The following is a 25,117-nucleotide window of genomic DNA, read 5'->3' as shown; positions in this document are numbered from 1 at the left end:
TATTATTATTATTATTATTATTATTATTATTATTATTATTATTATTATTATTATTATTATTATTATTATTATTATTATGTGTTTCCAAAAAATATTAAAGAAGAAAAAGAAATTTCCTGGGTCGAAGTGAAAAAAGGTATACACGCAGTCTCTTCTATTTTTACTAAAAAATGGAGTACCCTCTGAAAATAATTTGACAGCCTACAAATATCAAAAGCAGTGCAATAAATACAAAAATGAGGCAATTCTCACACCCCCTGTTTACTTGAACCACAATTACATTGCCTTCGATTTGCTCAAAATAGTCGTGTTCGTGAACCAGAAGAATGAATACAATACACCAAAAACTGGAATTCGACTCAAGAAACCTCGATCCCTTCCTAACTCAAATTGCCTTCAATTTGCTCCATTACATCTGCTATTGTATCTATGGAGGAGGTTTTTTAACGATGTTCTTATTTAGTGCATAAAAAAATATAAAACCCAATGAATTATTAAGTTGTCTTTGAATTGCGCTGTATTCTCTTAGCCTTGACTCGTTATAGATTATTTAGGTAGACATCTGTCATTAAAAATTTAAAAGCATTAGTATCTCCCAATAACATTTAAACAATCGTACTTTTTGGAGTGGGACTCCTGTGTTTTGTGTTTTGTGCGCGATATGGGGACTGGGTAAGAAAGAGAATATTGAGCGAGGGAGAGGGTTGTTATACCATTATCACCTTAGGTCATGGGACTGTTATTTGACGATTGCCTTTCTCCGTTTGCACGGTAAAAAATAAATTAGCTCGAGTATGTAATGTATTTTGGTTTGTGTAGTCTAATCGATCCGATGAGCTTCCATATAATGCTGTTTTAAAACGCGCTATCTTAGGAGGAGCGACCGATAGCAAACGAACAATTTACCTCTAATCTTGTGTGCTAACACAAGCCCCGCCTCCCTTATTGTCTGGGCGGATGTAATTAACACATGCAGGGCTTAATCTCTGGTGCTCTTTGTAATACTGTGTACATACCGCATTAAGAGCTGTCATTTGTCAAATGTTAATGCGACTTGTGTCAGCCGTGTCATTTCAAGCCACTTCATAAAGCGCCTTGCGAATACCCAGAACTTTGAGCATGGCGCTTTCAAGTGTTTTCATCTCTGTTGAACACACGAGAAGACGCTGTTGGACTCTGCCATGCGATGGAAAAAGCGTAGATCAATCTGGCGGATGGCGCTTACACTTACGACCCTTACTTTGACATGTTCTCTGTTCGCTTTTTACGGCAGTGTGCGGCTAATCACTGATACAAATGAAGACAGTAGACCCAATTTCCCTCTACCTTGGTATAGACACGAGAACAAACACGTACAAAGCGAGGACGGGTTCTTAGAAGAATTGCACGAATCAGGACGTGTCTTACACGGGTACAACGACAATAGGGAAACTAAGGAAACCCAAGTTGATGGCAAACATGCTCTACTCGGGTGCAGAGAGATCCGTGCGATCCGAGTGATGGAAGAGCTAGGGCATGGATACACGAAGCGTGTCGAGAGAGGAATATTAGGAGGAACACAATTTGCCGTAAAGAGCGTGCAACACAGCAGCAAAGACGTGCAGAGATGCTTGCATCGAAATCATACCACTGAGCACGAGTGTTTCAACTTAATCAAACTAAAACTCGCAAAGGAGATCCTAATACTGAAGCAACTACAGCAAACAAACATCATCAAGGTTTGTAGCGTGATTAGAGCCTAAATCGATCGCTATTTTGTGCTTGTATCATATTCGTTGTAGTGGCTTTCTTGCTAAATAATGCACACTGTCTGAAAGTGTTCGACATATCGTTAGTATCACACGTTGAGGTTGACAAGTGCAAGGGCTGTCAGGATCTCGAGCCAGTAGGGAGGGCTGCTATAATGACATTTCCGCTAGTGCTTGATAAGCTTTACTTTACTCGCTCTACTGTGAGCCACAAGCCACTTGAACAGTCTGAGTAGCACGCTAAATCTTAAAGTCAAATCGCATTAGGTATAAAAAAAAAGGTTGAAATAGTTTGCGAGTTTTGAAGACAAATAAAATCATTTGAGCGTTGTACACTGATTTAAGGAGATCTTGACAAAATGTGCTTTTGGTCTTAGCTATAAGGCAGGAGGAAACACCCCTCCCCCCCCCCCCCCCCCCCCCCCCCCCCAATGAAAAGAAGGCGTCACCCGGCAAATACAACGAAACCTCTCCCAAAAACAAAGTGTTCTTGCTAAGGTCATGGTATAGACAGACTTATCCTTATGACCTATCCCTCATACTTGTGTGGACTCATGCGATCCTTCACTTTACATAAACACTTGGTATGGTCTGGGGCGTGACGGGCTGAATTGCTTAAAACGTGTTCACGAGCTTGCGGGTTTAATGGATTGATAATGAAATATCTTTTTTTCATTCTTAAAAGACGTGTTTTCTGTGTGGTGAACTAATTTTTGTTCGCCACATCAAGGAAGATAATCTTTTCTTTCTTTTTTTTCACCACAGCCTACGACATGTATTACCTTCCCACCAGAGAAATATATGTCAAATACCTTGATACTATGTGTTATTTTAAAGGCGTCAATTGCATTGCAATGTTTCTCTCAGTAAAATTTTCTAATACAAAAGTCTGATTTAAAGCACTATTGCACTACGAGCTTACAAATTTTCAAGCAAATTGGCCACCTCAAAGTTGAACAAATGTATTTATATCATAAGAGAAATATTTCAGCCTAGCCGAGTCCAAATCAGTTACAAAATCGTAAAACGTGCCTGCATATAATGTGTGCTTGCTTCCGCAGCTTTTAGGATTTTGTTGGCAAAACGAACTTAATTCCGCTGACATAAAACAGCGAGGACTCACGATGGTCACGGAGCTTGGCGAACCTTTAGAAGTACTGCGCCTGCTCCAACTGCCGTGGCAGGAGCGGTTACGAGTAAGTATCGCGGGCTCAGTAATTTTGACAACTCCTAACATGCTACCTAAACATAAACCTTAGCCGTTACAGTAGCTACAAGCTAAACACGATAAACAGTAGCTAGGATTATGTGACTTTTGTTCTGTATTATAATAAAGCATACTAGTGTTTGGATGCACTCTTTAATTGTGTGACGTTGCTCGAAGTCGCGCGCCTCCCACCCTAGTAACGTTACTATAATTGCGCGGACTCTCTATGCTCTAAATGCTTGTGTGACGTCTTAACGACGGCAACAGCAAAAGGGGAGTTTGTCCAACAAAATGCTTTCATACTTAGAGCTCAACTCTAAACTATAGTTTCGATACAATGAACTCTTCTTGATGGTATTAAAATTAAAACCAAAGATAAGTGTTCCTATCTTGCGAACAAAAGAAGTGGGCTTTACAGCGCGAACGTCACCGAAAGACAGCGAAACTTGGTGTTTTACGTTATGGGTTGAAAATCGGCTACCACCGAAGAACAAAAAGGAATTTTTTACGCCATTGCAGTATCCTCTAACCGCTAACCAATGAAAGAGCGCCGAAAAACACCAGACGTCACAAGAAAGCAGACAAGAGATACATACGCACCTACGCAATGAATCAACAACAACGCAAAGCTAAGAAACACACTAGTGAGGGAAGGCGATCCACTTCGATCTAGTTCATTTATGATCGATCTAAGGGCGCGTTTTTCCCTATCATTCTGGAATGGGAATGGTTGGTAGAAAATGTTCAGAATGGCATTTGGGTCATTCTGCTACAGGTAGTAGAATGGGTGGAATGACCTCCATTCCATTCCGGAATGGGAACTCGGGATAAACGAACGCGCACTTTTACTATTCTAATCATTCTCATTCCTAAATCACAAGTAAAAAAGCGCGCCCTAAATCTGTGACAGAAGCAGTGTCATGATTGACGTCCACCAAAACACAGCTGTGATCCTTAAACGAAAGGCACAAGGGTGCATGTGTGACGGAGATCGAGTGTAATTGTCCATTGTTTTCTGCTGTTGCCATTTGCTTTTTTGACGTAGTTAAAGCCCTTACAAGTTGTGCTGTGCATGCTTCAATGCGTGAAACAAGGTAACCGTGACACGATGTTGTGTGACAATGGAATACTGGTTTATTTCAGGTTTGCCTGGGACTTCTCAGACTAATAGCCTACATGGAGCACTCTCCTCTCGGACCTCTTATCATCCGGGACTTTCGACACCAGCAGTTCGTATTGGTTGACGGTGAAATCAAGCTTTGTGATGTTGACGACGTTGACAATGAGCAGCGCGCATGCGCAACAGATGAGGACTGCGTAGTACGGACGGTGCATGGAAACAGAACTCTAACGTGTGGTTCAGACAGGACTTGCTTGGGGTATAACCAGGCTGTAAATATCCTCAATACATGCCGCTATTTCTTGGACCATATTCTGATCCCTGAGGCGCCAGACGTGTTTAGGGAAGAGTTGCAAGCAATTGTTATAGGCGGGAATTCGATGCAACTTACTAGCGAGCAACTCCTTACTCGTCTACAAGGCGTCGTGGATCGTGTACGCGAAGGGGAACACATAAAAATCGGTTAGTATTTTGATAGATTTCCACGAGAAATGCGTCCTCATGAATGCTTCCTTGAAGGAAGTTTGATCTGTCCCTCCAAGGGCCAAGTTGGTACCTGCAGATTATTTTGTCAATCATTTTGTCTGTTATAAGCGAATAAGGGACAACCAATAAGTTAAATGGGCTAAAGTCACTCCTCCGAACTTTAGTATACATTTCCAATTTCCCCAATAGTTAATTCGATGTTGATTTCGTCAAAAAGGACTTCCTATGATATGCGAACGTAATTTTGCAAAAATGTATTACGTTGGTCTGATATTTCCCTTGGCGAAAACCCCGTTTACAAAGTCCTTTGCAGGGTAATTTGATAGATAAAAGATGGGACCCGGGATCTCATTTGTAACTGCCTTCCACATTTGTAATAAAGGCCATATTTATTCAATATATGATAAGGTCATGCCACCTTCTTCAGGGCCGTAGCAGGGATTTTTAACAGGAGGGGCCCAATAGGCCCTTTCATGGAATACTTTCATGTATTCACTGTATACATTCACTGAATTTTTTGCTGCTAGGCCTTGTTTATGATATCCTCGTGCCACATTCATTATATGGTCGTACCACATTTTTTATAAAGCAGTGCCCCCATTTGTAACAATAACCTCTTCAGTTAGCTGGTATTACAAATTTGGCAGTTATAACAAAAATAGCAGGTTATGAAAAATGTGTCCTTGACATTACTGTCCATTATATGCGAGTTCAACTGTATTGAAATTCTACAAGAGATCTCTACACATACAAATACAGACCCAGATTTTACCGCAGTCGCGCCGACAATTTCCAGAACCGCTAAGTCGCTTTTTTGCCAAGCACTGAAAAAGTATCACGCGACTTTTCCGCAAGGCGTTGGCCAATAATATAGAGATAATTGTAATTTAAATGACAAAAAGTCTATAAAGCTGTTTAGTGACAAGAGTTCGCAAAATATTGAGAATGGCAGTAATTAATGCTCAGACGTTTAATTTCTTTTACTTTACATTAACTTTTCAACAGATCCCCAAGCAATCGCTAACTTCGATGAATTTCCTGAAATGGATTTCCCTGCACTACACGACTACTACTGCGAATACTCGCGACAGGTCGGTGCGTGCCAGGTTGCCGTCGGGAGCCTGGATCAAGCTAAAGAAAAATGTGCGGAGGATCCCCAATGCCGGGCGTTTGTCGTCACTAGCGCTAGGACGTGGATAGGTAAGTGTTTATATTGAGATTGGGGGAGGGATCAGTAGTGGGCTGTTGGTATAAGTAAGAGTATTGGGTTTAGAGTCTAGGTTCTGACATTCTCGGCTTTACTTCGTTTCCTCGGGTTCTCCACTTTTTACACACACACACAAAGGCCTTTAAACCCCTCCTTTGACTTACTTTTCTACTTGCAGGTCACATGATAGTTTACATGAAGGACGGCGCGTCAGGAATGCGTTATAATAAAGATACGGTGACATTCGTCAAGAAGCTGAGACCTCAAGGCCACGAAGATAGAATACTAACTCGTTTCTTTAAGTTGACTTTTAACTAGTGAGTGGAAATAGCAAGCGCAAACGTAAGAGCTTGCGACCCGCTTGTGTAATCAGCGCTAAGGGGCAGCAAGCAGAGGAGGCGTGGAATATAAGCAATCACACAACATTAGTCCAAGACATGTTGTTTCTAATTTATTATAAATTATGATTTTTAATAAAAATACAGTTAATACGATTTACAGTCTTGGCGAGTAAAGCTAACTAGTAGATACTAGGCTCGGTGCACGTGGCTCAAGATGGACGTAACTTCTTTCCTCCTAGACCGCCCAAAAACGGTCTTTTTTTATGTCTGCAGATCCCTCACCCCTTCTCAATCCTGCGTATGTGTGATGTGATACAGAAGTACAAGCCCGCGTGTAAGAACATAGTAACACAGAACCTATAGGCGCCTATAGGCACCATCTGAAAAACTCTGAAGGTACTTATTTTGGCACCATCTGAAAAACTCTAAAGGTACTCATATGGGGTGTCTCACGTGTATTTTTACATATCACAAAGTTAGATTTGATAACTTGACTACGAAGTGGTGTCCGAATATAATTCTCGCAGTAGGGACTGAGCCATCGCCAAGCAGGCGGTGATTGTTTCATGACAAGATTCGCAGGTGTGTCAATAAAAAAGTCCGAATACAAGCTTCGAAGTCTGTACGGCTTCGCAGGGGCTGCCGTAGCATACAATGTCAGGCCAAGCCAAAGGAATTTCATTGTAAGACTTGCAGGCGTGGTATAGCTGTTATGACAAGTATACCTTATTACAATGTCACATCCGGCAAAGCTAGATCTATGTCAGGACTTGCAGACATGGTACAGGAATTCATATGACAAGAAGACTTTACCATGTTAGTGTCACGCCAGACAAGGCTAGGTTTGTGACAGGACATGTCGACAGGGATTGCTGAGATAAGTAGACCTTATCACAAAGTCACGTCTGGCAAAGCTAGATTCATGACAGGAATGGTAGGCTCCGCTATGAAGAAGTTGGGAGTCCAAACAGTCGCACTGTACCAGCATCTCGATCATGTTTGTCCTGCAAACACATGGATGCACCTTGTAAATAGGCATGATAGTATAGTTATGACAAAAACTCACACTCACAATACCTTATGATCACAGGCAAAGGCAAGTAAAACTTTATTGTACAATAGTACACTCTCTAATACCTTATCATAACAGGCGAAGACAAGTAAAGGTTTGTTGTACAGTAGCACACTAATACCTTATGATCACACTTCAATACCTTATCATAACAGGCGAAAAAAAGTAGAGGTTTGTTGTACAAGCTTAATACCTTAAGATTACAGGTAAATGTTGTGCAATAGTAAGTTAATAGCTTATCATCACAGGCGAAGTAAAGGTTTGTTGTAGAGTAGTACACTAATACCTTATCATCGCAGGCGAAATCAAGTAATAGTTTGTTGTAGAGTAGTACACTAATACCTTATCATCACAGGCGAAGGCAAGTAATGGTTTGTTGTAGAGTAGTACACTCATACCTTATCATCGCAGGCGAAGGCAAGTTATGGTTTGTTGTACAGTAGTACACTAATACCTTATCATCGCAGGCGAAGGCAAGTAATGGTTTGTTGTACAGTAGTACACTAATACCTTATCATCGCAGGCGAAATCAAGTAATAGTTTGTTGTAGAGTAGTACACGAATACCTTATCATCACAGGCGAAGGCAAGTAATGGTTTGTTGTACAGTAGTACACTAATACCTTATTATCGCAGGCGAAGGCAAGTAATGGTTTGTTGTACAGTAGTACACTAATACCTTATCATCGCAGGCGAAGGCAAGTAATGGTTTGTTGTACAGTAGTACACTAATACCTTATCATCGCAGGCGAAATCAAGTAATAGTTTGTTGTAGAGTAGTACACGAATACCTTATCATCACAGGCGAAGGCAAGTAATGGTTTGTTGTACAGTAGTACACTAATACCTTATCATCACAGGCGAAGGCAAGTAATGGTTTGTTGTACAGTAGTACACTAATACCTTATCATCGCAGGCGAAATCAAGTAATAGTTTGTTGTAGAGTAGTACACTAATACCTTATCATCACAGGCGAAGGCAAGTAATGGTTTGTTGTACAGTAGTACACTAATACCTTATCATCGCAGGCGAAGGCAAGTAATGGTTTGTTGTACAGTAGTACACTAATACCTTATCATCGCAGGCGAAGGCAACTAATGGTTTGTTGTACAGTAGTACACTAATACCTTATCATCACAGGCGAAATCAAGTAATAGTTTGTTGTAGAGTAGTACACTAATACCTTATCATCACAGGCGAAGGCAAGTAATGGTTTGTTGTACAGTAGTACACTAATACCTTATCATCGCAGGCGAAGGCAAGTAATGGTTTGTTGTAGAGTAGTACATTAATACCTTATCATCGCAGGCGAAGGCAACTAATGGTTTGTTGTACAGTAGTACACTAATACCTTATTATCACAGGCGAAGGCAAGTAATGGTTTGTTGTAGAGTAGTACACTTATACCTTATCATCACAGGCGAAGTAATGGTTTGTTGTAGAGTAGTACACGAATACCTTATCATCACAGGCGAAGGCAAGTAATGGTTTGTTGTACAGTAGTACACTAATACCTTTTCATCACAGGCGAAGTAATGGTTTGTTGTAGAGTAGTACACGAATACCTTATCATCACAGGCGAAGGCAAGTAATGGTTTGTTGTACAGTAGTACACTAATACCTTTTCATCACAGGCGAAGGCAAGTAATGGTTTGTTGTACAGTAGTACACTAATACCTTATTATCACAGGCGAAGGCAAGTAATGGTTTGTTGTACAGTAGTACACTAATACCTTATCATCACAGGCGAAGGCAACTAATGGTTTGTTGTACAGTAGTACACTAATACCTTATCATCACAGGCGAAGTAATGGTTTGTTGTAGAGTAGTACACGAATACCTTATCATCACAGGCGAAGGCAAGTAATGGTTTGTTGTACAGTAGTACACTAATACCTTTTCATCACAGGCGAAGGCAAGTAATGGTTTGTTGTACAGTAGTACACTTATACCTTATCATCACAGGCGAAGGCAAGTAATGGTTTGTTGTACAGTAGTACACTAATACCTTTTCATCACAGGCGAAGGCAAGTAATGGTTTGTTGTACAGTAGTACACTAATACCTTATCATCACAGGCGAAGGCAAGTAATGGTTTGTTGTACAGTAGTACACTAATACCTTATCATCACAGGCGAAGGCAAGTAATGGTTTGTTCGGGTGCCAAGCAACTGTAAAGGTGGGGGCATGACACTGGACCTCGCAGATGCGCTCGCCTGTTTCTACCATGGCCTGCAAACAAACCACTCTTGTCAGTAACAGAACATAGGGTCTTATCTCCGTGAAACAGCCTGACCAGGCCCGTACCCAGGGGGGGTTGCAGGGGGTGCGAACGCACCCTCCCCACACACAACGGCCGAAGTCCACTTTTGGTTCTCAATAGAGGTGCTATATGTAGACAAAACTATAAATCATAAGCTAGATCACTCTGGTATGTAGCCAAATCCGACAACAAACTTCCGGTTGAGATACTGCGAAGGCAAAAAAAATCCTTTTTTCCTCTTTCTTTCGAAGATGGTTGGATTTTTATCAGAGGACGGAAAATAAGGTCCTTTTTTTCGTATTTCGCACCCCGCCAAGAAAAATCCTGGGTATGGGCTTGATGCTGACAATGCGGTGTTCAAAGCAACTAATGTCTTCTCTGTTGACACTTTTTACTCGTATGATTCCCTATAACTTTCAGGAGACTGAAGTCAAATTTCATCTACTTTCTTGATTTGGGGAACTTTTGGTCAGTCCTTTTGACTGATGAATCTAAGGCTGTCATCATACTGATGTCCCTGTTTCTCTTGAAAGACATTAATTATAAATCAATGCACTGAGCTGTACTGTATCTGTACTGTATCTGTACTGTGTGTAAATGATCATAAAAACGTTGTTTTAAATGATTGGCAAAAAACTTGTTTCACAGGTTGGTTAGGAAAAGATACTCACAATGTCAATGATGAGATCTTCTGATCCCGATGCCAGCATTCTTCCATCATGACTAAAACTTAGGGTTCGCACCGGCCAGCTGAAGCAACACGTTAGATAGTACATAAGGTAATGAAGTCCAGTTACGTTTATTTGGCCCATTGCAGATAATATCTGAATTACAGGACAGTCTTTGAATTCCATGTAACCGCTAGACATACCAACTAAGGACACACTGGGAGAGATTGTCGGTTTCAAGCGATATGTAAATACCAGGTCACGAGGCGCACATGTCCCAGTTAAATACTGTAAGGAGCTCCAAATACGTCTCATGTATTAGAAAAAGCAGATGATGAAGTAAATACTGTTTGAAGCCTATTTTCGAACTATCTTCTTGAATTCAAAACTTTAAAATGTAATCTGACTGACCTGTTATTTAGATATCATGTGCATTGTTTTGTTGTAAGCTCTGGGGTACAGCCATTAAACTTTTTCTTTAAACAGAGGCTTGGTGAATATCTATGCACCCTTACTCCTTCTGTATAGTGGGCATAGTGAATTCAAAGCTAGACTTTATTTGGGTATACTTCCAAGGTAGTAGGGGGTTGGAGAAAATTTATAAATAAACAAAATTAGTGTCAATAATGGCAACTTACTCAAGTCTTGAGAATGTCCTGACGCAGACCAACTCATCCAGGTCCCATAAGCTAACCAAAGCATCAGCACTGCCAGTTGCAAAATATCTGGAAAAAAGAAATGCTGCAATATGAGGCAATAACTCTAACATATGAGATATACATCTGGAGAATTCTACTGAACCACCCTCGGGGACACAGGGCAACGTAGAGACCGGAAGCAGTCTCTGTGTCGCTCGGGAGGCGCAAATGGCGAATTGCAGTCCCAAGACCGACTACTGTTTGTGAGTACAGTATTGCCTATTTGTGAGGATAAAGCTTATAAGTAAACTGCACAGCATGTTTTTCTGCTTCCAATAGAATTTTACTGAAAAACAGGTTTAGAATTGATACTTCTAACATTAATGAAAATGATTTTAAATTTTCACCCCCATTGCTCGATATTTTCCATACATGTCATTTTCACTTAGCAGCCCCTCCCCCCCCCCCCCCACACCCCTTCCAATCTCTCCAATTAAACCCACTTCTGGTCAGTTCTTGCTCACCTTCCCATGGGGTCAAACTTGATGCAGATGCAGTTGGCAGGGTGGGCGTGTAACGTCTGTTGGGGCTTGAGATCAGGGTAGCTGTTGGGAAAATTCATGAACGATTTTCTCTATCCTAAACTTCTTTATTAAAGAGAGGCGTACAACATGCAGGTTCGACCAAATGCTGACATATTTTATGGTTGATAAATTTCAGTTTCGTAATCAAGTAGTGAAAGAAGGTCACAATGGCACAGTGATATGGGCTTTGAACCCCAAGCCATAGGTGAGGTCTCTTCATGGTTATGTTGATAAATTTAAGTTTTGTAATCAAGTAGTGAAAGAGGGTCACAATGGCACAGTGATATGGGCTTTGAACCCCAAGCCATAGGTGAGGTCTCTTCATGGTTATGTTGATAAATTTAAGTTTTGTAATCAAGTAGTGAAAGAGGGTCACAATGCCACAGTGATATGGGCTTTGAACCCCAAGCCATAGGTTAGGTCTCTTCATGGTTATACGTACCTTAAGATATTAATACAGCCATGGCCATTTGTGAGGAAGAACAAGTCATTTGTATTGTTCCAGGATATCTCATTCACCTAACAAAAACAATAAAATATTTAAAATTAATACACACTTAACTTTTAACAAAAATGTTGTGATTACACAATCTTTTCTTTAAAAAATGCCAGACCTCAAACTTGAACTGTTCATCGTGCTTTGATTTATATGTCCTTGTGTCCACGAATGTAATAAGATCGTCCTAGAATTAGAAATATGTGTAAAACAGTATGTAAAAAATATCAGCAAAGGAGGGCAAACTTTTACTAATGCCAGCATTCTCTAGACTGTTACAATGATGTAACACTGTCTTGGACATCCAGGATATTGTCAAGATTATTTTTAATGCAGAGATTTTTAGCAAATGATACAGGATTTCAATTGAAATTTAGAGTTATCTGTTCGCTAATGAATCCCAAGCTCCTACTACCAACATTTTGCCTGCCACAGAGAGATTTCTAAAGTTCTCTAAGAGTTGAAATACCTTATTTCCTACTGCAATAGTGTTACCATCTGGACTCCAGCAAATATTGATATTTTCTCCTTTAGTGTTCACAACATGGACGCACTTGATGCCTTGGAAAGAGATAAAAACATTTCAATGAAAACATTAAACAGGGCTTCTGGAATTATGCGCTTGCGCAGAAGCGCATAATTTGGCTTTCTCCGCGTAATCCGAATAATCCACAAATGTCCACGTAATCCCGCGTAATTTAGCTAAATTTTGACAAACAAAACATTTAAATGCACAGCTGATGTGTTCTTTTAGGGTTCTATCCTCTATTTCTCGTAAAAAAGAGAGATATTCTTCGTAAGAGTGCGATATTTCGAACTTAATTTCGAAAACAAATAAAATGACTAAGCGTTCTTTGCTAAACCGCGAAGGCCTAGGACTAATAATAAAATACCTTTTTTAATTGGCTGGTGGATAGGAGCCAATGAAAACTCGCCTAAGATATTTTCGCGCAAAAAAATTACCTTTCCAAGTTATTTTGTGCTTTTCTTCAGTACAAAATGTAGTTTGGATGTAAAGGTTGATATTCCGTGTAATTTAGCGCGTAATTCAGTAAAGAATCCCGCAAAATTTTGATTTTTAAAGAAAAATGCATTGCAAAATCCAGCGTAATTTAGCGCGTAATGATTGATTTTCCACGTAATTTAGCAAAGAATCCCGCGTAAATCCAGAAGCCCTGATTAAAGAGTAGCAGTAGTAGGGGGAAGGGCATTGCCAGGCAGACAGAAGGATTCCTGATCTCTAGAAGGCAGGAACAAATAGTCAGGCAATTTAAGGGGATTGGGGAAGGGGCATATGGCCAAGGGGTCATCACCAGGGGCAAATCATGGAGGACATACTGTAGCAAGGTAACAATAAAGTGGGGGCTGATTGAACTTTGGCCCTGCTAAATCTCCAAAATTAAATGTAACCACAGAAAATGCAAGTTGTATGTTGTTAAAGGAAAAGCAAATAAATTGGGCAAGATTTAACACGTTTATTGGTCCTACTGTAAATATGTATATATACATGTTAAAGATATGTGGCAATAGGTATGTCCAGCACGTCACGCGTCGTAAACTCCCAAAAACTTCACAGCTTACAAATGAAGGTCCAATTTCATTTTGTTTTTCTATACTTGCACAAGATCACAAAAAAGTGCTTGGAGGCGTTTAACCCATAAAATATGTACTCACTGCGTGCATCCCAGATGCGTATTGTCTTGTCACCAGATGCAGTTACAAAGAGATCAGGGTTGGAGGGATGCCAGCACAGCTGGTCTACACTCTCATTGTGTCCCTTGTATATATGATCCAGAGTCTGAGACACAAAAAAAAAAAATTATGTATCTAACTAAAGTCTGGAATAAAAACATGAAAAAAATTTAAAATAATTCTCTTTTTATGCTTTATATTATCCATTTACAACAACAGAAAAAAAAACAGAGAGAAACTTTGGCACTACTAGTTGTATGTGATATGTCAATTACCATATTTTCTATTTTTACAGCATTTCTACATAATATACAAACATAGATAATAAGCAAAAACCTATAAATAGGTACATGTAACTGCCTCCAATCCTTTGAACTATTTAGACACACACAAACAATATTTGGAAAACAGCTAGAGCAAATAATATTCAAATCCAAGAATTCACAATATTATTATTCTGTGGTTCTGTTGTATTACTTTAATTCAATTTCATTTGATTACTTCAGGAGCAGCCAAAGTCATTGTTTCTTCGCACCATGATGTCCAAATAATATAGTCTAAGTGTATCGCAAATAGTCAACCGGATACAAAGATGCATACCTGTCATCCTCCGAAAATCTCAACGATTGAGAATTTTTGGGGGGAGGGGTGGGGTATAACCATGTTTGGGGGAGGGTGGGCATATCCTTGCATTACGCAAGGGAGTTGTTGTGGACTTGCGCATGGTGTTGCACATCAGAGCGCAACAAAAATTGTAACGCTAGGTTTATGAATATAACTTTGAACTTGAGAAAGCGACACAGCGACACACTTCTAATTTTATTTGAGTAACATTTGTCTAATGTGCATCTCAAATCCAAATTTAGAGATAGTAAAAATTTCAAAAACATTAATATATATAATATATATATATATATATATATATATAGTGTTGGTTTGAGAAAAATACAAACTACATAGGTTTCCCTACAGGTCTGTTTCGTGGTTGCCCACTCATCAGGGGATCCCCTGATGAGTGGGCAACCACGAAACAGACCTGTAGGGAAACCTATGTAGTTTGTATTTTTCTCAAACCAACACTATACACCGCTCTACTTTCGAGTATTGAGCACTTTCTATGAAAGCCTTCAACCATCATTTTATATATATATATATATATATATATATAAACAGTGCCATAAAAACGGGCCGTTTTAAAGCCCATTTTTTAGCTCCATCTTTTTGCTGATTAAAAAGGAACTCAAATTACATCCCACCATTTTTTACTTATTTTGCCTTTTTTTGCCCTTTTTGCCTTCATCTCGCCTTTTTTGCCCTTTTGCCTTTTTTGCCCTTTTTGACTTATTTTGCCTACACACTCTTTCTGCATTTTCATTGTGCTTTTTATGCATTATGAAGTGTTTTTTTCTATCTATTTATCCCAGCTGTTACGAACATTAGAGAAATCTAAAACAAGTGCGAATAATATATATACTTTTCAGACGCAATTCTAGAAGAAAGGAATGGCTGCTGGTAGCCTGTTGATATAATTTGAAACTTCTCGGGTATTTGTTGATTTTTAATTCTTGCTTCTCATCTTCTTATGCAAGACAAGAATTAGCCCCGTTTGAGTTTGAATATTGCAAACTTAATAGCATGGAGAAATATAAATTCTATAACGAAAATAAATTGTTTAATGAGCTCTCATAATCTGAATTTTCCGAAGCTGGATGAAATTTTGAATTTTTTATGGCAGGATTCTAGAGAGGCGCGCGATAGGGCAAAAAAGGCAAAAAAGTGTGTGATAGGGCAAAAAAGGTAAAAAAGTGCATGATAGGGCAAAAAAGTGTGTGATAGGGCAAAAAAGGTAAAAAAACATGCGCGATAGGGCAAAAGAAGGCAAAAAAGGCAAAAAACAAGCTAGGGCAAAAAAATGTGCGATAGGGCAAAACTAGGCAAAAAAGGCAAAACACATTTGCACTTTATGGTAACTACATATAACATCCATACTTGAAAACCAAATATTAGGTTAGAAAAAAGTATGACTTTTTTTAATAATCAAACTTTTATATCCCAAATTCCGGATACGTATAACGCAATACTTAAGAAATAGCAGTAAATCTACAAGAAATGTCGAGAAATTCCTTGTTGAGCCAGGCTTGCGCAACACCGTGCGCAAGGCCATGTTTTAATTATTTTAATTGAAAATAGGCAAAATGTTGATTTTCTATTAAATAATTATTCAGAAGCAATAAAAATTGTTAAAAAGTGGGTTATCTGTAGCTCAACCTAATGCGGGAGATTTGACAGGCATGATAATACGTCTGTTATACATGTTCCAACTCACTTATAGGTTTTTGTTGTTAGCAAATCACGCTAATACAAAGAGCACTCACCAATCTGTCTTTATCAAGAACAAATACACTTGCTGTGCGGTCGAACGAGCCAGATGCCAGACGTCTGCCATCACAGCTCCAAGACACAGAATGAACCTACAAGATGAATCAAGGTTATGTTAGACAAAGTTCATACAAATTTGTATTTGATTTGCTAAAAAAAGTTAAAAAATGGTGTAGTGGGCTTTTGAACAGCAATTATCTCATTAACTCAAATTAAAGTCCTTTGTATCAAGGAGGTGATGGGGTTTTCTGTGATCTATATTGGCGAAAAAAAAACCTCAAACGTGACACCATTAGGGTTCAAAATAGCAGCTGGCTGTTTTCTGGTCTTTGCCTTTGTAATTCTTTTTTCTGTATCCCCTTCTCATATTTTTAGTATGCAGGCTTTTCCTTCTACCAAAATTCACAAAGCCGGCAAAATCTAGCAGATTAAAAATATATATTTTGAGCACTGCACCATTACTCAGGGCCTATCAATGAGAAAATTTGGTTGATGAATTGTGATTACTACCCCCTTTCCCCTCACTCCCTAACATCTTTTCTTCCATTTGCTAATTAGGCCAGTGTCTGTCAAGCTCAGGATAGACTATAAGCTATTAAATCAACTCACATACTATCACAAATCTCGCAATTTGATTGGCTCCCGTAATCACTATATATCGAGCAATAGATAGTGAGTAGCGAAAGAGCGGTGACAAAAGTGGTCATATTTATCAGAAAATTATAAAAACTGTCATGTATTTGAAGGTAGTATGTGAGTGGATTTATACTAAAACAATTAGACTACTCGTTCTCGTTTTCAAATAATCAAATAGCTATGCACCTCGTTGACTATCTATTGACTCATAGAAAACTCAAACTTGTAGTCTAATTGTAAATTAACGATTTGTATTACTTTTAGCTGAGAAACAGCATAAACCAAACAGAGTATCATGGATGCAAATCTCTTTACCACTTGATGTCTGTGGCTTTCTTATGTAATTTTTCCAACATATCAATATATAGTTTTCATTGATTTTAGAACTTTTACAAAAACATCTACAACATTTCTATATGATAAAGAAACTACATGAACTGTGTATTGTAGAACACTCAAGGTTTTACACTCAAACTATATGCATGCGCTACACTTTAACTAAATGCAAAAGAAAACGTGCAGCGATGTTACACCCATCATCTACAACATTTCTATATGATAAAGAAACTACATGCACTGTGTTTGTAGAACACTCAAGGTTTTACACTCAAACTATATGCATGCGCTACACTTTAACTAAATGCAAAAAAAATGTGCAGCGATGTTACACTCATCATCTACAACATTTTGATATGATAAAGGAACTACATGCACTGTATATGTAGAACACTCAAGGTTATACACTCAAACTATATGCATGCGCTACACTTAGACTAAATGTAAAAAAATCTGCAGCGATGTTACACTCAAAATTTCTCTATGATAAAGGAACTACATGCACTGTGTTATAGAACACTCAAGGTTTAACACTCAAACTATATGCATGCACTACACTTTAACTAAATCCAAAAAAAACGTGCAGCGATGTTACACTCATTATCTACAACATTTTGATATGATAAAGGAACTACATGCACTGTATATGTAGAACACTCAAGGTTATACACTCAAACTATATGCATGCGCTACACTTAGACTAAATGTAAAAAAATGTACAGCGATGTTACACTCAACATTTCTCTATGATAAAGGAACTACATGCACTGTGTTATAGAACACTCAAGGTTTTACACTCAAACTATAAGCATGCACTACACTTTAACTAAATCCAAAAAAAAAAAACGTGCAGCGATGTTACACTTGTTTTCAGTCACACGGGCACCCTGTGTCTTTACGAGTCACAACTGTGTTTTGATGGATGTCAATCATGACTTTTGAATTTTTCCAATTCTGCATCTGTCACAGCTTTAGATCAATCAGAACCAAAACAACATCAAAAAGTGGATCACCTATAATCACGATCACGATAAACACAAAGCCAGCAATTGAATAAAGTTCGAAATCTTGCGTTGTTGTTCACTCAATGCATATTGCATGTATCTGTTGTCTGCTTTCTTGACGCCTGGTGCTTTTCGGCGCTGTCTTATTGGTTAGCGGTCTAACAGCTGCCGTAACTGCGAAATGGCTTCTGTCATCAAAAACCAGTCGCTACTCAGAAACGAAAAACATATATGGTGCACGTGTAATATGGGAACAGACATCAGCCATGTTGTCACAAAGATTGGTTCCACAAGTTCAATTGTGGTTCTACGAGTTTATAAACAGTTAGAGGATAGAAAAGTTAACAATTACTATGCATTAATTGCAAATATAAAAGTTTACTCTAAAACAAAAATTTGAGAACGGAAATCGAGTAAAGTAGTAATGCATACGCGAGCGATTGAATTCTCGTCATGCATACAGAAATATCCCTTGAAAAAAACTATCATGGTATTTTCTACCTTCGAGTTATGTGCAGTGAAATCTTTGGTTTTCGTATTGCACTCAAAGTGCTTACGCATTTCGTTCAAATAGTCAAGGTTATTAGACGCCATGGTCGCCGCCATGTTGGATCGATAAATGAGATAGACTGGGGCGATTGAACATTTTCCACAGGCTTCCCGTCGACTGGCTACCCTCTCTCTGGAGGGTCTCGGCCCGTGGCCCGTCTTTTTGATTCGAGGAAATTCAGAAGTCTTTTTGTTTTCGAATATTGAGAATTCTGAAATGAAATTCAATCATTTATTCGCACTCTCGCCCTATCGCACCTCGGCCTTGCGCGCGCAACAGAACTTTGCGGGATCATTGTGGAAAAAATGAGCATAGAGCCCTGTGCGCTGAATCATCATATGGCAACTGGAACTTTACGGTTGGAGATTTCGGCCTCAGCACTGTATACTGGCCGACGTGCATCGCGCGCACTGTTTGCGTTTCCCAACCCGCTGATGCGTTTAGTCTTTTGGTACCATTCCCTCACGGTCATCTCGAAGTAGCGCGCACATTTATTATGTCAACATGAGTAATGGAAGGGAGAAAATTAAGGCTCAACTCAGAGATGAATCATTATGGCGGTTGTTCCACAGCCATCAAACGGAGATGATTATAACTCGGTCCGGGAGGTATGTAACATGCTTTATTCCACCCTTAGCTTCCCTTTTGCTCTCAAATCTGAACCCAATAAAACATGATAAGGAAATTAACCATGTGAGAAAAAGCGCAAAAGTACAGAAATATCAATTAATTCCTCAATGTCTAATTCCTTTAAAGATACTTCATTAAAATCACCTCATATATCTTACTGACTAACGTACGGTTTTTGTTTATTTTTTACATTTCAAATCTATCTGTTTTGTACATTGAAAGAGGCAAATTGTTTAAATTTTTTGATATTCAGATTTAGCGCTCTGTTTGAATGCACTGATTTGCATGGGCCCACGGTGGGACGGCTGCTTATTTTTTAACACGTTTACAAATTCGCACGGCGTGACAATGTGCGGCAAATAAACTCCGCTGCGTCCAGAATTTGAAGTGCAATTTGTACTTCTATAGTTTATTTGATGCACTTTGTATACGCTTTTTTCCAATCATGAAGATAGCACAATGGGCTCGGATTCATTTGCATATAAATTATACTGTAGATTAGGGGCATTGTCGTAGAGATTCCAATGGCAGAGCGCAAAAAGTTTAAGAGAGGCTATTTTCCATGGGCATATCTGAATAAACACATATAAGAAACTCAGAAAGCCATCCTGGAATACGAGGCCGACTACAAGACCCAATATAGGGGAGGGGCAGAGGGTTTAGTGATCGTGATAATTACCCTTGGTATTAGGGACTGTGCATAAATATCAGAAGGGGGAGGTCCGTAAAAAGAGCTCCGAACATGGCCGTAACAGGGGGTGGGGCACTGGAAGCAGTTACCCCCCCCCCCCCCCCCTCCAGTATTTAAAAAAATATATATATAAGAAAATGACCAGTATGGGCGTAGTTGTGCCCCCAATATTTTCTTATTGTTTCTGTATTGTGACGTAGGAACACCCCACCCCTCCCCTCCTTCCTACATTCTACCTGTAGTCACTTGCTTCCTAATGCCATATCAATAAAATTTCGACAAAAATTGTCGTTTTTGACAAACGCGGTCACTTCCATATAAGGAAACTAACATATTCCTTATTTGGAAAAACTGCATGATTCTTTTTCATATGATTCTACTTCGGTATGAGGATAAACATCAGCACCGCATAGCTTAGTTCTAATAAACCAGGTTTAAAAAAAAATACATCCTTGCCTATAAACAATTAAGGACTATCAAGCTTAAAGCGTTTCATTGGAGAATCTGAGAATTTTCTTTTTCTGGAAATGGTCCAGAGCAGAGTTGGAATTTTCTTCTTTATGTCTAATAATTAAAATGGATTGAATAATATTTAACATCTACCTAAAAGTGGCTTAACACAGGCCCATAAACCTGAGATTGTTATACGCGGTGTTTTTTTTTTCATTTAAGAGATACCTCCTTTTCATGCGTGACAATCTTATCCTTCTGTTGTCTTGGTGTGGCCGCTAGATTATGGATGCTTACGGGCGACTGGGGAACATCAAGAGAAACAACGAGCTCATTTTGCCGATGAAAGTTGAGAGAAACATAGCAATTTATAAAGCAGAGCGGTCCTTAGTGAGTCAGCAAATAGATCCTCAGAGTTTGCGTCGATTCTGTGTTTAAAGGGAATAATGACATTTTAAGCCATTTGCGCGAAAAATGATAAATCTGAATACAAAGGGGTGTAGATCTAAGGGTGGGCAAAAGGGGCGGATGACCTCCCTCCCCCCCCCCCCCCCCCCCCACTCAACTGAACGCCATAAGCGCCGTTATGTTATTGCACAATAGTCAAATGACCACTCACTGTCTGACTCTATATGTGTCTCCATTGTAGGCGGATGTTCCCGATTTTGGACTTCCGCTTGTCCGGTCTGGAACCCGATGAGTATTTCAGCTGCACAGTGCAGATCATTAGCCTAGACGACTTCCGGTACAGATATGACCTGAACAAAGCCACATGGGTGGCGACGGGAGCGGCGCTTAAACTCGACCAGCGGCGAGTCATCAATAGCCATCCCCACGGGGCTACCCTGGGGAAGATTTGGAACAGCGAGGGGGCGAAGTTTGACAAGCTAAAATTGACCAATCATATCAAGCCCTGCTGTGATCACGTGCGTATCACATTATGTCACAATCGGAATTTTGAATGTTTACCCAGGTTTTTATTACTTTCATAAAGAAAAATAATAATAACAAAGAGGAAATAAAATAGGCTTTCAACTTAATCGATGGTAAACATAGAACCCTATAGACTTTAAAGAATGATAATGTTGAAGCAAAGCTGTATATTTTCATGTTTTTGTGTCGTCATCTTTATGTTTCTTGTCGTCATCATTATTTTTGTCCTCGATCGTCGTCATTATTTTTCTCGTCGTAATCGTTTTCTTCCTCGCCCCCATCAAATGTTTTTTGTCGTCGTCATCATCATCATTTTTTTCGTCGTCATTATTTTTCCCGTCGTCATCATTTTTGTTATTTTGTTTTTACCGTCGTCATCATCATCATTTTTGTCATCATAGATAATGCAATCATCATCATACTCTTCATTTCTGTATTTACCAAGTAATTGTTACATTGTTTTCTTCTCTAGATTGTTCTAGCTTCCCTCCAAAAGTACAAAGTTCAACTTGTGATAACAAGGTTACACGCGACTCAATGTGAGCGGTTGTTGTTTGACTTTCCCGAGACTGAGTTTATGGCGGTCACGTGTTATCAGAACCCGGAGGTGGTCCGCCTTAAGATTAACCACAACCCATTCGCCAAATCCTTTCGGCAAGGAAAAAGGTAAACCTATTCAGGGGCATAGCCAGGATTTTTCCTTGGGTGGAGGGGGGAGAAAAAGTGATTTCTCAAGAACATTCGTTTTTAACTGAGACGTAACGGGTAAGACGTAATAGCCATATCAAAAAAATTTGGCCAAAAATTGTCGTGTTTGCCAAACACAGTCACTTCCATATAAGGAAACTAATGTATTCCTTATTTGGAAAAACTGCACGATTATTGTCATTTTTAAGGTTGCCGTTCCACAGGTGCTTAGAAAACTTTATGAATTGTAATCAGAGAAAAGACAAATAGTGGCTGTGACCATCTTTAGTCAATGGAGAAGGTCTCTCACAAGAAACAAAGATTACTCGGTACCAGACCCCCCAAAACGAAAACGCATATCAAACATATTCCTTAAGGATAGTGTCCTTCGTTTGCATTGCCTTATATGGTCATTGATGCCCATATTTAGAAAAGCTAAAGTTTTCCCGCTCCCTGATCTACAGAAAATATGGTGAAAAATGCTGATTCCTGTCAATTTGAGACTCGAGCAAGAATTTGTCAAAAAACCTGACAGCTTGGTCAAATTTGTATCTCACTAATCTTGAAAAGCCCTTACACCCAGGCCTTCCAAAGATTGACCGAGCGGGTTTGAAGGTCACCCAAATATTGATGTGTTTTCTTCATATGTGCACTAGGGCACACCCCTGTCAACGCCCCTGCAATTTATGATAATGGGAGTATGCCAAAGACAGATAATCCTACGTTGTCTATCTTGTCGTCGCTGTTGCTCAGATCAAAAGTGCATATTGTAAGAATTGGCAATAATGTAATCTGGGGAAATGCAATTGAGCGCCCCTTTCTTCGTCTCTGACGCAGGGCGTCGATTGTTGCACGCATGGTGCATATGTAGTACTAAGATGAGTTCGAGTACAAAAAAGGATAAAATCAACCATCACTGAGTTCCTCGTATTGATGTCAGGGACAAACGCCCCTTATCTAAAAAACGCCACCTTCCCTATTTAACACCCTTCCCCCCCCTCTACCCTCCTTCCCAGTTTAAAAACAAACGACATAGGAATTCCGGTAATATAAATCAAATTTAATTCTTGCTTAATCCGAGCTTAGCTTCTACTGGGTGAGGTAGCCACGTTATGAACCAAATAAGCCTATAGAAATGGATGCTTTCTCACTATTGATATTTTACTAGGATGACAACATCGCGACTGACAAAGCCTCTTTAAGCTTAATGTTTTTATAATTGTGTAAAAGGCCATTCCCGCTATAAGCATGCGCGCACTGACCATGGGAACCTACCTAAACTACCGGCATGCAGCGCGCGCTTCGTTTGATGTAAGCTTAAAAAAGCGCGCGCTGTATTCTGGTGGTCGAGGTAGGTTTCTATGGTTATTCGCGCGCAAAATTATAGCTAGAATGGCCTATTGCTTTCAGACAGCTTAATCCGGCTGACAACCACCAGTCCCCTCCTAGAGGAAGGAAAGCTCCGCGCTTGTGCTCACCCCCACCCGTGCTCCGCTACCTGTCATCAATATGCATAGGGAGTGATATACCGCCGTTACCGCCAACCACCATCAGCAGTACCTCTAATAGCAGCCTTGTGCAGTCTGCAAGGTAAGAGGGCAAGGGTGGATCCAGGGTATAATTATAGCAGGGGAGGGGGTGCCTGTGTATAAGACTGTTATTTGTTATTCTAAATTTTTATAAAAAACAAAGAGGCATAACTTACTAAAAAAACGCATCATGTACTACGCAGAAAGTAAGAACTTTTGATTTGTGTTTTTTTGGGTAAAAAAGCAAGTTTTTTGTTTGAGTTTCAATAATGAAAAAAATTATTAACATTTATTTTACAGACTGGATTCCCAGCCGTTGGATCCCGTCTTTCAAAGATCATCGCTGCTTGGAGAATACCTATCCTATCAAAACCCTGTGGGCGATCAAGGAGTAGTCCACCGATACCCACCCCTCGTACAGAGAATGGTTAACTCGGAATTACTGAATAATACGAACTCAACTTACACTGCTACTGCTGTCAAAAATAATACAAGCCAAGCAATCGCTAACATTCGTCCTCTGATCGATCAAAGTGCGTGTTATAGTCTTCCAATCAGCGGTACATCTACCAATCAAAATACGCGATGTAGCCAACCAATCAGCAATAACAGATCTGTCACCAATCAAAACACGCGATATTACGAGCCAATCATCAACATCGGTTCTTCAATCAATCAGAACACGCGATATTACGAACAAATCCCCAACAACGTTTCTTCCACCAATCAGAACCCGCGAATTAACCAAACATTTAGCCAAAGACAAGCGTTAGCCAGTGATGGTGCTAGTTATAGCGAATCCTTAAGCCCATTTAGAGCAGTTTATAATAGCATCCAAGCGTTCCCCAACGCTGCTTTGGCGTTAAATTCAAACACAAGTCATGCCTGGCCCCAGCTACTTGGTGGGGAAATATTTGATGATATCCCTTATACTGCGAATTTGCCGTATTTCTACGGGGAATTTTAAGAGCCACGGTCCTAATGTTCAGGCCAGTGTTTCTTCGTTGCAGGGAGAAGATTGAGTTCTAGCGAGCTTAAAGTAGCTACCATACGGAAGCGGCGGACGGCAATGCAAAAAAAAAATAGAAAATCTTAAAAGCCAAATGCATCCTGTCTGATTCTTTTCAGCCGTTTTCCCATCTCCCCCCCCCCCCCCCCCCCCCCCCCCCCCCCCCTCCCAAACAATAGTCCAGTTTTGAATTCGAAAATGACCACCAGACAGATTTAGGGCGCAATTTACAGTGTTAGCCTCGGCGCGAAGTTAATTATTCACAAATTCCAACGAGAAACTACCGATCCTGAAAATCATACAATGATTGTACTTGTGGGGATACTTCGTTTTCTTGTGAAAATTTATGAATAATTTTCTTTACGTTGAGGCTAACACTGTTAAATGCGCCCTCAATTGTAATCTGTATAGCGGTCATTTTCGAATTCGAAACTGTCTATTCCTGGCTATATTCCCCCGGCTTTTTGGAGTTCTTGTCCGATACAGGTTTTCACATCAAAGCTGATTTGAATCAGATAATCCCCCGGGACCTCTCGCTTGAAAAACTAAGACTATGCTACTAGAGTAATATTTTGTTTTCTTTGGGTACAAAGTTGGAAAAAGGCACAGATAATGATCCATGTATAATGTTCCCGCTTTACCTCTCCCATCAAAACGCTCTGAACATTTGATATCGTAACAAATCTTTCAAATTCATGATTATGCTACGCGAAAATGATTTGAAGAACACCTGCAAAGCTAAACACACCAGTAAAACCAATAC

At 39.6% G+C, this 25,117-nt stretch overlaps 3 protein-coding genes and 1 long non-coding RNA gene across 4 annotated transcripts; 3 read left to right on the top strand and 1 right to left on the bottom strand.

Moving 5' to 3' along the window:
* Nucleotides 1–1,039: 1,039 nt before the first annotated feature.
* LOC5506154 (extracellular tyrosine-protein kinase PKDCC) lies at nucleotides 1,040–6,262 on the top strand. Its single transcript, XM_001626819.3, has 5 exons — nucleotides 1,040–1,718; nucleotides 2,810–2,944; nucleotides 4,099–4,537; nucleotides 5,567–5,761; nucleotides 5,947–6,262. Exons 1-5 carry the CDS (start codon nucleotides 1,182–1,184, stop codon nucleotides 6,084–6,086), a joined length of 1,446 nt encoding a protein of 481 aa, XP_001626869.2. The 5' UTR covers nucleotides 1,040–1,181; the 3' UTR covers nucleotides 6,087–6,262.
* LOC5506159 (THO complex subunit 3) lies at nucleotides 6,205–18,520 on the bottom strand. Its single transcript, XM_001626840.3, has 11 exons — nucleotides 18,377–18,520; nucleotides 15,896–15,991; nucleotides 13,503–13,626; nucleotides 12,298–12,389; nucleotides 11,947–12,015; nucleotides 11,775–11,851; nucleotides 11,273–11,353; nucleotides 10,749–10,835; nucleotides 10,114–10,192; nucleotides 9,301–9,411; nucleotides 6,205–7,113 (listed from the first exon to the last, which is right to left on the bottom strand). The coding sequence occupies exons 1-11, from the start codon at nucleotides 18,479–18,481 to the stop codon at nucleotides 7,054–7,056; spliced, it is 981 nt and encodes a 326-aa protein (XP_001626890.3). The 5' UTR covers nucleotides 18,482–18,520; the 3' UTR covers nucleotides 6,205–7,053.
* On the top strand, nucleotides 9,410–11,869 carry LOC125570196. Its single transcript, XR_007312562.1, has 2 exons — nucleotides 9,410–11,011; nucleotides 11,469–11,869. It is a non-coding gene; the product is annotated as an uncharacterized LOC125570196 (long non-coding RNA).
* Nucleotides 18,521–18,907: 387 nt separating the features above from the next.
* LOC5506155 (T-box transcription factor TBX19) lies at nucleotides 18,908–24,417 on the top strand. Its single transcript, XM_001626820.3, has 5 exons — nucleotides 18,908–19,033; nucleotides 20,846–21,122; nucleotides 21,602–21,795; nucleotides 23,227–23,406; nucleotides 23,646–24,417. The coding sequence occupies exons 1-5, from the start codon at nucleotides 18,930–18,932 to the stop codon at nucleotides 24,310–24,312; spliced, it is 1,422 nt and encodes a 473-aa protein (XP_001626870.3). The 5' UTR covers nucleotides 18,908–18,929; the 3' UTR covers nucleotides 24,313–24,417.
* Nucleotides 24,418–25,117: the final 700 nt, after the last annotated feature.

This window comes from Nematostella vectensis, chromosome 8 (genome assembly GCF_932526225.1).
Source record: "Nematostella vectensis chromosome 8, jaNemVect1.1, whole genome shotgun sequence".
NCBI lineage: Eukaryota > Metazoa > Cnidaria > Anthozoa > Actiniaria > Edwardsiidae > Nematostella > Nematostella vectensis.
The sequence above is the reverse complement of the archived record's forward strand: the minus strand, read 5'-3'. Positions and strand labels throughout refer to the sequence as shown.

What these genes read in the sequence shown, in the direction of transcription:
- LOC5506154 (XM_001626819.3), top strand. Translation starts at nt 1,182, where the DNA reads ATGCGATGGAAAAAGCGTAGATCAATCTGGCGGATGGCGCTTACACTT. An exon ending in AGGGGAACACATAAAAATCG is followed by an intron (nt 4,538 to 5,566) that starts GTTAGTATTTTG and finishes ACTTTTCAACAG; the next exon opens with ATCCCCAAGCAATCGCTAAC. An exon ending in TAGCGCTAGGACGTGGATAG is followed by an intron (nt 5,762 to 5,946) that starts GTAAGTGTTTAT and finishes TTCTACTTGCAG; the next exon opens with GTCACATGATAGTTTACATG.
- LOC5506159 (XM_001626840.3), bottom strand. Translation starts at nt 18,481, where the DNA reads ATGGCGGCGACCATGGCGTCTAATAACCTTGACTATTTGAACGAAATG. An exon ending in ACGCATCTGGGATGCACGCA is followed by an intron (nt 12,390 to 13,502) that starts GTGAGTACATAT and finishes TCTCTTTCCAAG; the next exon opens with GCATCAAGTGCGTCCATGTT. An exon ending in AAGTTTGACCCCATGGGAAG is followed by an intron (nt 10,836 to 11,272) that starts GTGAGCAAGAAC and finishes TCTTTTTTCCAG; the next exon opens with ATATTTTGCAACTGGCAGTG.
- LOC5506155 (XM_001626820.3), top strand. Translation starts at nt 18,930, where the DNA reads ATGAGTAATGGAAGGGAGAAAATTAAGGCTCAACTCAGAGATGAATCA. An exon ending in TCAAGCCCTGCTGTGATCAC is followed by an intron (nt 21,123 to 21,601) that starts GTGCGTATCACA and finishes TTTCTTCTCTAG; the next exon opens with ATTGTTCTAGCTTCCCTCCA. An exon ending in TCCTTTCGGCAAGGAAAAAG is followed by an intron (nt 21,796 to 23,226) that starts GTAAACCTATTC and finishes TATTGCTTTCAG; the next exon opens with ACAGCTTAATCCGGCTGACA.